General features: G+C 46.5%; 1 protein-coding gene across 1 annotated transcript; it reads right to left on the reverse strand.

Annotated features, from left to right (window-relative positions):
* Positions 1–1907: 1907 nt before the first annotated feature.
* LOC136455531 (exocyst complex component EXO70B1-like) lies at positions 1908–5756 on the reverse strand. The gene is made up of 5 exons (XM_066455516.1): positions 4792–5756; positions 4543–4664; positions 4350–4459; positions 3845–3942; positions 1908–3740 (listed from the first exon to the last, which is right to left on the reverse strand). Exons 1-5 carry the CDS (start codon positions 4991–4993, stop codon positions 2335–2337), a joined length of 1938 nt encoding a protein of 645 aa, XP_066311613.1. The 5' UTR covers positions 4994–5756; the 3' UTR covers positions 1908–2334.
* Between the last annotated feature and the right edge of the window lie 7854 nt (positions 5757–13610).

Raw genomic sequence — 13610 nt, forward strand, 5'->3', positions numbered from 1 at the left:
AGCACGGTGTTCCTGTCCTCGTACTTGGCCGCCGCGAAGACGGCTGCGGCGCCGAGGAGGCAAATCTGGCGCTCGTTGCGGTTGATCTTCTCGGCCGACAGGAACTAGTCGACGAAGGAGACTGCGCGGTGGAACGCTCCCGGGGCGAGGTCGTAGTGTGTGGAGAAGCGATGCATCTTGTCGATGAGGTCGGCGCGGTCCATCATCATCATCTCCATCCCTGTCGATGGCTGAGGTAGTCTAGGCGAGGGACGTTCCATGGCCTCTGTCTCCATGGTCCGGAACGTGGCATCGATGTCGACGTCGTAGTCGTACTGTGGCGGCTGCTTCATGTTGGGCGACATCTTGATGGTGACCACATCGGCCTCGGTGGCATCGTCGCCGTAGCTGAGCGGCGCTGTAAGCACCACCGCTGCTGCTGGTGTCCTTGGGGAGCCGTCAGAAGCATCCACCGGCATCGAAGCAAAGCCGACGGCTGGGATCCGAACGCTCCGAATACCGTGGAGAACGGCCTGGAAGTCGCTTGTCCTTGTAGTCATAGTGATAGTTGTGTCGTCGAGACCGCGCAAGAAACTCCTGAGGCGGCATCGGCAGGTCCGCGACAGCGGGGGTGCGAGGGCGCACGGCGGCGTGTATGTCCCGAAGCAACGCGTCGATGTTGGCGTCATCGTCCACGCCATAGTCGCACCAGCGCACCGCGGTAGGAGCGACCTCCGCGTGCGTCGTGGCCATCGTCGTCCTCTTCATCATGTCTGCGCCGGAGAGGCTGGGAAGGACGAAGGAGCTACGGTGCACATGGTGGAGATCGCAAGGAAGCTAGCAAGCGATCTTGGCAGAGAACTAGGCAGTGCCTGCAGCGACGATGACGACGACACCACCCCCGCGTGGAGTAGCAACTCGCCCACCAGCGACGTCTCCTCACCGGAGTCGACTGTCAGCAGTGAGAGTGTGTTGGCCTACTACTTCGACGGCGACGGCGTGCTCAGCTTCGACGAGTCCAAGGTCATGATGAACGCAGCAAGCAGCCTTGTGCAGCAGAAGTAGCAGCAGCGTACGTGCGTGCTCCAAACGCCTACTACAAACAAGGGCACTTACGTCATTTTGTAAGCCACTTAACATTGTTACAGGTGAAAATAGACGGTAGTGTTATTTACGGAAGAAAATTTTAACTTGATGCCAGATAAGAAAATTCAAAATTTTTAGTGTCCAAATATGAAAGACTGGTTTGTTTAGTACCAAATAGATAATTCTCCCTTTGAGGTTTCCCTCCCCTGGCGGGCCATCATCCACACTTGGCCTGCGGATTCATTCGGCCCGCCTACTAACTGGATCGGAATCGGCCCGACCCATCTCCACAAGCCGTCCGGCCCACGAGGCCACTATTGGAATGTCCGTCCTCCCAGTCCCGTCGCCGGAGACGGACAGCGGCGGCGTCCTCTTCTGGTCGCCCCACTCTGTCGTGCTTGCCGGCGTGCCCCCACGCCGAAGGCCACAACCCGCAGCTAATGGGCTCCATCACTCTACTAAGGTTCTCGTAGCCGCCCCCGTTCCGCCTCCTCGTGCTGCCAGGCGCATCGCATCAACTAATCGGAGCGCACGGCGAGGAAGGAGGGGGCACCACGGCGAGGCAGCGGTGAGAGGAGATTCCAACGCCGCTAGCTCGGACTGCACTTCTCCATCTGCTGTCGCATTCATCAGGTATCAGTTAATTGGATGCAGTTGTGTTGGGCACTTCTCCATCTATCTATTAGAGCATCGCCATTACTATGTATGCAGTTGTGTTGTGCATTACGGTTTTCTTATGTTGACGTCTTGACAACACGACAACACCCCTAGTTCACTTCCAAATGTTTCAACAAGTGGGACTGTGACAGATATCATAAAACGAGGGGCATAAGTTTAGAGCCTCTGATTTTGTTGTAGGATTTGCACTAAGCAGGTGCTTCTGATTTTGTTGTGCGATTTCCACTAAGCAGGTGCTTAGCATCTGCATTTAGCTAGGCAGCTAGTGATTCATGCATCAAATCAATTATACCAAGCGTCTACTTTCTGACTTGCACCGTGTGATTTAGTACTTTACATTTCAGACCTTTTTTTTGTGTGTCTGATGATACAGAGGTAATTCTTCACCCCTCAAACAATTCATTGAGTTTTCTCTTCAGGTCCGGCTCCAAATCCTTGAGATCGCTTCTCTCCGACTCTTCCAAGCCTTCCCAGTACGCGCGATATGCTTGGACAACATACTGTATGACATGTATGCGAAGCTCGATGCGAAGAACCGGGCTAGGCACCTTCCAGTGCATCTGGGATTTGCAGGTTTTGTTCAGAGCCGATTCAAAGCTCTTGAGGGAACTGGGAGTGGAGTAGAAGATCTTGAGGAAGTTGTTCCTGCGCCTCTTGGGGGGGTGAAGTGCTTGTTGCAGTCTCCAAATGATGCACAACCTGTTTCCATGATGAGGACAGGTAATCCGTCTTGTACTGCTCGATGTGGTAGCAGCGCTTTTTGATCCACTCGGCTCCTACCATCAGGCGTACATCCGATTCTTCGACTTCTTGCAGTATGAAATGCGCATTGTTCATCAGAAAGAGATACTGTAGTCCTGGTTCAGATGCATAGATGCTAGATTTTTCCTTGAGAACTGATTCCAGGTCAGCAATGAGCCCAGTTGCTAGACGACCTGTCGGATTCACGCCTTCGATGGTCAACAGATCATTATCCTGGCTTGTGCATAGAATCATGTCAAGTGATCCAATGTGATTTACTAGTAACCTGATGTATTTCATGAGGTATCCAGTTACCGTGAGAATGCAGCCTTCCATTGGTACCTTCTTCGGGCTGTAAGTCTGAACCAACACCTTCAGCTCACGAATTATTTCTAGTGAAGAATCCTTCAGTGCTGCAAAAACTCCCTCCGTCTCTTTCTTCACAAATTCTTCACCAAACACTCTTGAAAGAGTAGGGATGGCATCATACAGTGCTCTGTGCATGTACAATACACAGAAGAGCTTATCAGGTGATTTCTTCACCTTAGCAACTTGGGAGGCAAGATTGAGCAGCAGACGAACCGGCTCCTTAGCTGCCTCTGAAACATTGTTGGTTGTGAACATACTGCAAGTACGGCTATTCTGCTTAAGTAGCTGCAGCTGCAATGTGTTGAGAACCTTTGCAACACGATTTTGCTTGGGCTGCATAAGGGCTGCGTTGAGGACTCTAACAATATATTCTAGTGCTGCAGGCCAGCTCTTAATTATCCTCCACTGTTCCCCTTCTAAACCCTTGCAGTCTACTCCGAGAACCGACTCGGTACCTCCAGCAAACTGACACCTTGTCAAGACCTCGATGCACTTGGTGTGAAATGCCTGGTGCAGTTCTTGTGATTGGTCAGCCAGATTTGGGTGGCTAGCTGCTACCTCCTTGAAAGCACCAATTGACACATGTCCAAAGATGTCACTGAACCTGGTATCGTCAAATATGGGGGCAGTGTCCTCCAGAACAGTATCATCTAGCCTTGTGATATCGAGTCCACTGCCTGTGCTACATGAGTCCCTGAAGAATGAAGACAAGGTACTGCTGGTGTAGGTGCTGCCACTTGAGAGGTGGTGGAAGCTTCCGAAAGAAGGTAAGTCGTATGTTCCAATCATATAGGCACTGTCATCCTCATGTCTGTGTTTGCATGCAATAACTATTTCAGAGACATTATTTGCGGGACTTTTTAAGATCCCCATACATAAATAAACAACTAATATTTAGACAATTTGCTAGTTCAACAGAACTTTTTTTTTTAGGAAACAGGAGGGGTAGCCCCCTACTGGTTAATATAACAAAACTAAAATTATTACCTGCTAGAAATGAGGTTTCCGTTCCGTAGAAATAAAATGTTGCATGATGGATCAGCTTGCTTCTCCAAAGTTGTTGATAGTTTGCTCTTCAAACCATTTATTCTGCCTCATACATTTTAAATCACATGACATACCCAAAAAAAGGGTATACATACACATTATAACATGCTACCAGACATTGTCGTTTCTAATATGTCTTTGGCCATTATTTTTTCTTAGCATTGGATATTAGCTCAACTGGTTGGGTGGGAGGTGTGGTAATGCACCAAACCACCCAGGTTGAGTCATCTTCAACTCAAATTTGGGTGCCTATTTTCTTCTTAATGAAAAACCGCCTAGTTTTCCCTATGTTGGTCACATTTTCTAATCATTGAAGTATCTTTCATGACGATCTATTAGTACCATCGTTGTACAACAAATCTTAACAATTTTGCATAGACCTGGGGTCAAATTTTGTAGATTTTGAAACGTGAGGGAGCATATGACAGAAATAGTTGTGATCAACATACCTATTTCTTACTGATCCCATGATGAGGATGGTAATCTGGCACTGTTTAATGAGATCCATCAGCCCAGCTGCAACATCATCATTCTCAGCTATGAGTGTCTCTGCCTGAACCTGTATGAAAACTAGAATATTAATTAACACCTGCCCCAGCAATACCACTAAAGGCTCATCATTCCGGATCCAGAATTGTTAACCTTCTCACGTGTGCAGATCTTGATGTACATCTCTAAGTAAGTGTCAATATTTTCCCTCTCTTCTGTTTTGTATGCACTCACAATCTGTTCTCTGAGCATGCTTACAGGCATCAAAGCTCCAACTGAGATGAAAAATTGAAAGCAGGTAAATAAGTACGAAGAGGAAGGAGCCAATCACAGGCTTAGTGGCTAGTAGTCGGGCTTGACTGCCTCTTCTTTGGTGTTAAGGTTTCAGGACAAGGCTTATACATCTGGTGGGGATCCTGGTGGCCTGGCGGTAGACGTGGACAAGAACCAGCGTGAAGTTCCGTGGGACGTTGCGCAGTGCCCAGCGAAGGGAGAGCAAGCACTGCTGGACATCACCCCCCATCGCCAGGTGGACCTTGTTCTTGTTGTCGTCTGCCCCGGGCGTTTGCATGTGGGGCAGCGCCTGCTCCTGCTCTGCTTCCATGGTGATGGATGGTCACCTGATCAGAGTCCTTCTGTATGTAGTTCTGTTCTTGTCTTGCAATGATGACAGGCAAGGCAAAGGAGACTGGCTCTGGTCTGCCGATCTTGTTTGCTGCCACTGTTTTGGGAAGCACGGAAGGAATTTAACTGCTTCCTGGCGCTGATCTCAATGGCAGATTCCATGTAAGAAGGGAATGATTCTGTACTGAAAGAGACTAGCGACAGTTCCAAATGCTGAGATGGTGCAACGGCAGTACGATGCAGAGGACAATCCAAGGTCCGTGCAGTGCAGCAGGGTTTCTGGCTGTGGATACCGAGGAAGTAGATTAACTTCAATGTGAAGTACTCCGCAGAAATTGAATGGAAGTTACCCTGGATTTTTGTTCCAGGGAGGAAAAACTTTTTTTTAAGGGAAGGAAAAACATGCTTTGAGCCTCTGTGATGTCCTGGGCTTTCTCCTGCATGGGCTGGGGCGCTGGGCTACTAGTGGTTGCAGTTGTGCTATTGCTGGTCTGGGAATTCTTGGTGGGCCGCGCATTGACAGGCCCATTTCGATAAACTTTGTTGGGCCGTAACAGTCTCAGGCTTACTCCGGGCCATTTCTGTATAATTATGCGATGCTACAACTTGATTGGACAAAGGTGTGTTTATTGGCTAACCGAGTTCTCTAGGAGGCACACTGGAGTAACATTTCCATCCTTCGAGATGCCTAATAGGAAAGCCATGTGATATGCCAAATGGCAGTCCAAAACGTGCCAACGAAACAGTCAGCTACCTGCAAAAACTATGCAACGTCCTTGGTCTGGATTCTGGCACCGTGGCATGCAACCGCTTGGGAATCATCGAGCAGATATCCTTGGTATTTTGTTTCTTGCAGCGTCAGGAAGCCAGGAGAACAGGATGTCATGCCTGCTGCTCTTGTTATGCAACCGCTTGGGAATCATCAGCGTTGGATGCAGGACGCCAAAGTACTTCTGCAAATAATGTATCGAATCAACAGCGTTGAATCATCAGCGGTCGAGTACTCACCACTCCTTTCTCCGAATAATGTATGACCTGAGACTAAGGCTGTGTTTGGTTTAACTTCGAAAAGTACTTCTGATGTTAAAAAAGCAGAACGCCAATCAAAGAGAAGAGGTAGAACCTAAAACTGTTTTTTTTAACAACTATTCTCGTGTAGTACATTTTTTATAGCACCTTGGATTCTACTTTTGTTTTTCTTATTTTCCAAATGGGTGAAATTAGATAGATGTTTAACAACTGTTTTAAGGGAGATAGAGAAAGCGGTTAGGTTTCATAGTTGTTTCACAGACAACTTTTAGCCTTTTCACAACACATAGCTCACTCAAAACAGCTTTTGCACAGCTCATGGCTGAACCAAACAAACCCTAAGCACAGATCTCTATTCTTCTGATGGGGAGGGGAGAGAGTGATTTCTTCTACAAATTTCATTGGAACACAACCCATATAGAAAAAAGAGTTAAATGCATCAGTGGTCCATCAACTTGCACTCAAGTTTTACTTAGGTCCATCAACTCTGAAAGTGAGTTTTTGGGTCCATAATCTTTGTTAGTGACGCATTCCTAGCCCATACCGCTTTGTTTCAGTTTTTTAACCGACGTGGCTATCCATGTGGCGTCCAGGTTGGATCAATAAGCATCTGCTCGTCACGTGAGGGTGGAGGGCATTGGGTAAAACTATAGGCATCCCCTCTAGACTTTTCCCCTTCCAGTTCTTTCCCCACTCGTCTGTCTTCGTTGTTGTCGAGGAGGTGCAGCTCGAAGGGGTAGGAGAGACCGCGGGCGTGGTGAGCGGTGGCTGTCGGCGAGCAGCCCCGATTCGCCACCGAGTTCAGATCTGATCCGCCTCCTGCTTGCGCCTTCCTACGCCGATCTCGCAGAATCTAGAAGATGGTGGCTACGTTGCGTAGAAAAGGGGATTCACCGCCCCAATACGGTAAGTACTGTATCAATGCCCAAATCCTTGGATTCAGTGGTTGTAGATTGTAGTTCTCTGGCTGTGCTTGAGCTTAGATACGAAAAATCATGATTTTGTTGCTGTTAGGGTTTGTGATTTCAATTTTTTTGAGGTGACAGGTTGGGGTTTTGTAGTGGGTTTTTTCTGATGTGTTAGTACGTTCATAATATAGGTAATGATGATGAAGAATTCACGGTTGAGGTTCACCATGGTGGGTACTTTGTTGGTCAAGGTTCTGATAAGGCTTATGCTCATGAAAGGGTCAATTGGTTCGATCACTGTGAAGTAGCTACATGGTCTCCCCGGTGGTTTGATGAGCTAGCCTTTAAGTTGCATTACCCAAGGAATCCAGTAATGAAGGTCTATTGGTTGCTACCAGGACTGACTTTTGAACAAGGACAGACACAATTGTGATGGCTTCACTAGTACACAGGGTTAAGAATTTTGTTCTGTACTAGACCATGATGACACTATCAGTGGGCTAGATTGGGATGACCTAGTTGTAAACCCAATTGCATCCTTGCCTAAGGGTCTGAGCCCTCACAATGTTGACAGAGTTCCTAGTAAACAAGGTGAAAAGCTTCCAGAGTTCTATTGCAATCTGAGCCCTCCCAGTGAGACTGATGATGACTCTGACTTCCAAGACTCAGACTATAAAATTGATCAGGATGATGATGATTTGTCAGAAGATTGTGTGGATGACCAAGTGCTAGATGAGGGAGTTGCCACAGGCAAGAAAATACAGAAAGGGAAGAAGGCATAGAAGGGCAAACAAATTCACAGTATTGTTGATGATATGTCAACTGATGATGAAGATTTGTAGCTGCCAGACTTAGATGGAGAAGGTGAAGGAGGCTTGAGGTTCATTAATTTTAGAGACCAGGATGTGGGCAATCCAATATTCAAGGTGGGTATGCTCTTTGAATCGGTTGAGGTACTTAGGAAGGCTGTCACTAGTATAGTGTGAAGCAAAGAGTGGACATCTGGTTCTCAAGGAATGAGCAGAAGAGGTTGAAGGCACACTGTGCAGATGGATGCCCTTGGTTGCTGTATGGATCAGTGGACAACAGGTCAAATAGAATGGTCATAAAAACCTACCAAGGTACCCACAACTGCCAGAGGAAGTGGGTTGTCAAGAGGTGCACCTCTAGGTGGCTAGCAGAGAAGTACCTAGAATCATTTAGGGCTGACCAGAAGATGACCCTAGCTAACTTTGCAATGGTTGTTCAAAAGAAGTGGAACCTAACTCCATCAAGGTCCAAGTTGCAAAGAGCTAGAAGGCTGGCCATGCAAACAGTTATGGGTGATGAGGTGGAGCAGTACAAGTTGTTATGAGATTATGGCAATGAGCTTAGAAAATCAAACCCTGGTACCTCTTTCTTTCTGACACTGGATGGTAACATCTTCAATACACTATACGTCCTTAGATGCTTGCAAAAGGGGATTTCTGTCTACTTGTAGGCCTCTGATATTTCTGGATGGCTGTCACATAAAAACTAAGTATGGGGGATAGATTCTTACTGCAGTAGGCATAGACCCCAATGACTGCATGTATCCCATCGCACTTGGAATTGTTGAGGTTGAATCACTTTCATCTTGGACATGGTTTCTAGAGACATTAAAGACAGATCTTGGTATTGAGAACACCTTTCCCTAGACCATAATGACAGACAAACAAAAGGTGATGACGACACGAGTTGCATCTATTTATTTCAAGTGCCACAATCAATTGCACTGCAATTCTAACCATCTTATTGCTATGCAGGGCCTCATTCCAGCAGTGCAAAAGGTGTTTCTAGAATCAGAGCATAGATTTTGTGTGAGGCACTTATACTCAAATTTCCAACAACACTTCAAATGTGAGAATCTAAAAAACCAACTCTGGTCTTGTGCTAGATCTAGTTCAGTTCCTCAGTGGAACAGAAACATGGATAAGATGAGGACACTAGATAAAAAGGCTTATGAATGGCTAGAGAAGATGCCACCACAAACTTGGACTAGAGCATTTTTAGTACCTTTCCAAAGTGTGATGTTCTTCTAAACAACATGTGTGAGGTTTTTAACAAATACATTTTGGAGGCAAGGGAAATGCCCATCCTAAGCATGCTTGAGCAGATCAAGGGTCAGCTGATGACAAGGCACTATACAAAGCAGAAGGAGGTGGGAGAAGAGTGGCTAGGACACATCTGTCCCAAGATTAGGAAGAAACTGAATAAGAACACAGAGTGGGCATCCACATGCTATGCTATGCCTTCTGGAGAAGGTATTTTCTAGGTTCAGGATAGACTACTAATTCATTATGGATATCAAGGAGAAAAAGTGTGAATGTAGAAGATGGGACCTAATTGGAATTTCATGTGCACATGCCATTTCTTGTCTAAGGCATGAAAGAGTTGCACCTGAATCTATGCTACCAGAATGCTACTCCACTACTTCCTACCTACTTGCTTATGGACAACATATAAGACCATGCAGGGACAAAAATACATGGGACAAGGTGGCAACAATAGAAATACTTCCTCCTATTTATGACAAGAAGGCGGGCAATCCTCCCAAGTCCAGAAAGAAGCAGCCACATGAGTTTCAAGGCCCCCAAGGTCCAAGATTGTCAAAACATGGTGTCACCATGCACTGTAGGTATTGTGGAGATGTAGGCCATAATAAAAAGGGATGTACCTTAAGAAAGGCTGGTGTCCTGCCACCAAGGCAGACAAGCAATGCCCAACTAGAAGAACAAGCCCATCCAGGAGGACGCCAACTAGAAGAGATGGATGATATGGGCCAATACAGAGCTAGGTCTATTAAATTTTTTGCATGCTCTATGTGAAGTGTTTTTTATGTACTTGACATTTTTGTGCACACTATTATATAGGTGGTTATGTGGTCAGACTCTACTATTCCTTTGATGAGCCAACTCAATGCCACCACGGTATCACATATGGAACAAGAGGTCAGTCAACTACCAGCCCATCTTAGCCTTTCAATAGCTATATTTCTTAACTGAAATAATTTTATGTTGTAGTCAACCCAGAGTAGGATACAAGTGAACCAACCTCTCCCTAACTCAGCTTTCATTAGCTCTAATGTTCCAGCAACAAGACCTGTGCCTCTAACCACAATATCCAAATCTAGGAGAAAAAGGATTGCAACCATGAAGGCACAAGAACTACACCTGCAGAAGAAGAAGGCTACTGGTGGGAGGAAGAAGGCTCCAACTAAAGCTGAAAACTAAATTCATGCATGTGTGATATGTAATCCTTTTGTAAAGCAGCAAAACATTGTCCGTTGCTTCCTTCTTTTGTGCAGCAGTAACTTAACTTCTAGCAGCCTTTGTATAGCAGCCACTTCACTGCTAACTTTTGTTCAACAGCTTACCTGATAGTTTTTGGATAGCAGCAACTCTAAGTGCTACCTAGATAGAATGGCTAGGGACAACAGTAATGTGTATTGTCAGACTAATTTGCTTGCTGGTTATGGTAGTATGCTGAAACATATGGTTTCATTCACAAATGATTCAGTTACAATGACCTTGCTTTAGTTACAAACAATATTCATTCAGTTCTTTACAAGAATGGCACACAACAGCAACAAAAGCACAAACAAGATACATAATAGGAGAAGGCAAGCAACTTTGCACAAGCCAACCATCACTTTGCATAAGCCAACCAGCTTCTTTATCTTAGTCAAAGCAGTAGCTATTGAGTCCTTAATATTTGAGTCACCACCAGTGTCAAGCATTGCTGCTTTATTTATCTTGGAATCTACACCATCGTCGAGCCTAACATTGACTGAATCATCAACCAACTTGCCTTCTCTTCTCAGTTGCTCTAGATATGCAACGTACTCATCCTTCTAGTAGAAAAAAGGGCACCCGATTCCATTGGGCTACAGGAAACCAGATCCATCACCAATGCGCCAAAATCAGTGTGTCAAAATAGCAAAAATGAAGGAAATCACAAGGAACACAATCTACATTGACCTTATGGGTTGGACAACACAAGAACACCTCCCCTTTGCTCCATAGTTTCGTTGAAACCCGACGTACCACTCGCCTCTGATTGCAATCGGTGCAAATAATCAGTGGTATACCATCTGATGTCAGTGAATTTGAAGCCGATGCAGTGGATCCAACCTCCATACTCATGGATGAAATGGTGAATGGCGCCGGTGGTAAGCACACAGAGAGAAGGGGAACAATTTGGTCAGCTAGTGGAGAGTGAGGAAGAGAGATAGGAGGATGGGTTGCCATTTAATAACTTAGGTAAGGACTTAAATGCATTCTTCCACCAACCATTTTGGCACCAAAACTCCCGCCAAATCCAACCTGGACGCCACATGGACAGCCACGTCGGTTAAAAAACTAAAACAAAGCGGTATGGGCTAGGAATGCGCCACTAACAAAGATTATGGACCCAAAATCCCACTTTCAGAGTTGATGTACCTAAGTAAAACTTGAGTGCAAGTTGATGGACCACTGATGCATTTAACTCTAGAAAAAAAGTACACTTGTTAAGAAACTGATTATGTCCAACATCCACAGGGACGAGAATAGATGTATGCAAATTGGCCTGAAGGCCTTGAAAGGTCCTTATGTGGTTTTGGTAATTGAATGACAACCTAGGTGGACTAATTGTATTTATGTGAGATACACAGGTGATTAGTTCACAGGTAAATGTGTATGAGCAACATATGCCATGAAGGTGAAAATGACTTAGAGATGTTGCAGAGCTCACACATGTGATGATGAAGGAGCTCATTGCAAATGAGACATGACATTGAGTCATGTGATCAAGGTAGAGAAGATCAAGATAAGACTTGGCTTAATGGACCGGTTGCAAGCGTGAAGGGCAAGTCGGAGGCTTTGGAGCGATGGACCGCATGACGGTGAAGCTTGAGCAAGACTTGGCGCCGATGGACGAAGGCAACAGTGAAAAGCAAGTGATGTCAAGATCGATGAACCAATATGATCACGTGATGATATGAAGTGGATCATATCATTGTTGATCATGTTAGTGCATGTGTTGTATCAACATTGGAGGAGATAGAATGGAATACACAAGGCAAAGGTATAACCTAGGGCATTTCATTTCATCGGTCATAGGTGTGTAGAGAAGTTTGTGACCAGGTTTAGGATAGATGGCCGTACTATCAAGAGGGGCAAACTTATTTGCATATCGGTCATCTAGTGCCACTTGAGTGATCTAACTTTGCATCATCGCTAGGATTGAGTGGCGTGGCAAGTTGAGTGGCTAATCCTTTGAAAAATGATTGTGAAAATGCTAACACACATACACATGGTGGTGTACACTTGGTGGTGTTGGCACATTTACAAAGGAGATGAAGTTGGAGTTGATGTGGATCAACTCGGTGAAGGAACTCCACCGGCGGAGTGTCCGCCCGTAGAGTGCGGACAGTCCGACGATGCCACCAGCGCCCTATACAAAAAAGACAGGGTCTCACAGAGTGCACCGAACGTTGGTCATGCAATGATCGGACACTGGGGTCCTGCGCCCGGTCAGTGGCTGCAGAGAGCGTGCAGGCGTCGGTCTTCGACCGGATGCTAGCGCTGGAAGTGACCGGACGCTGACAGGGTGCGTCCGGTCAAGGTGATGTGTGATGACATAGGTAGAGCAGTGTTGCTGGAAGTGACCGGACGCTGGTGCCGTGTCTGATCGCAACCGACCAGACACGTCCGGTCATGTCTGGTACCTTACTAGAAACGACCGGACGCTGAGGTTGCAGCGTCCGGTCAGTTCAAGCTGCTACGTCCGGTCGTCTGATGACCGTTGAGATTAGATGAATAGTGTTTAAAGGAGGGGACACGTGGTGTGCATCGCACGACCGGACGCTGAGGTCTAGTGTCCGGTCGATCGGACCAGAGTGTCCGGTCGATCGGACCGGAGCGTCCGGTCGTCCTGACTTTTGCCCAGTGAAGGGGTAACGGCTCTATTTGTTCGTGGGGTTATAAATAGAAGCCATGGTCAGCCTTGGGCCAGTAGCTGAGCACACTAGAGCCTTGGTGGCTTATGTAGTAGTGCTTGGGAGCCCTCCATCTCACATATACTCGATAGTGATCATTCGATTATATGAGAGAACGATTCTAGTGCGATTGCATCGTGAGGTTGCATCGAGTGGCACTAGGTGATCGAGTTGCAAGCCGGTGGTGCTTGTTACTCTTGGAGGTTGCCACCTCCTAGACGGCTTGGTGGTGGTCTCCGTCGAAGCCCGCAAGAAGCTTGTGCGGTGCTCCGGAGAAGACTTTGTGAGGGGCATTGTGCTCGCTCCGCCGAAGCCACGAAGAGCAACTCTAGTTGAGCGTGTCATTGAGGTACCCTCACTTTCAGGGTAGGTTCTTGCGGTGCCCGACGTGTGGGCTTGGCGGGTGATGCCAATTAGCCGTCGAACCACCAAGTGAGCGGTCGACACAACGGGGACATAGCGTGTTGGCAAACACGTGAACCTCGGGAGAAAAATCACCGTGTCAACCTTGTTCTTCCCGTTGGTTTGCATCCTCATTACACAAGCTTGTAATTACTTTCATATACATTGTGCTTGTGTAGTTGCTCTTGTAATTAGTTAGCTTGTGTAGCTTATTAGTTATCTTCTTGCTTGTGTAGCATAGAAGTAGCTCCCTTGCGTGG

Source organism: Miscanthus floridulus, chromosome 5 (genome assembly GCF_019320115.1).
Source record: "Miscanthus floridulus cultivar M001 chromosome 5, ASM1932011v1, whole genome shotgun sequence".
In the NCBI taxonomy this organism is placed as follows: Eukaryota; Viridiplantae; Streptophyta; class Magnoliopsida; order Poales; family Poaceae; genus Miscanthus; species Miscanthus floridulus.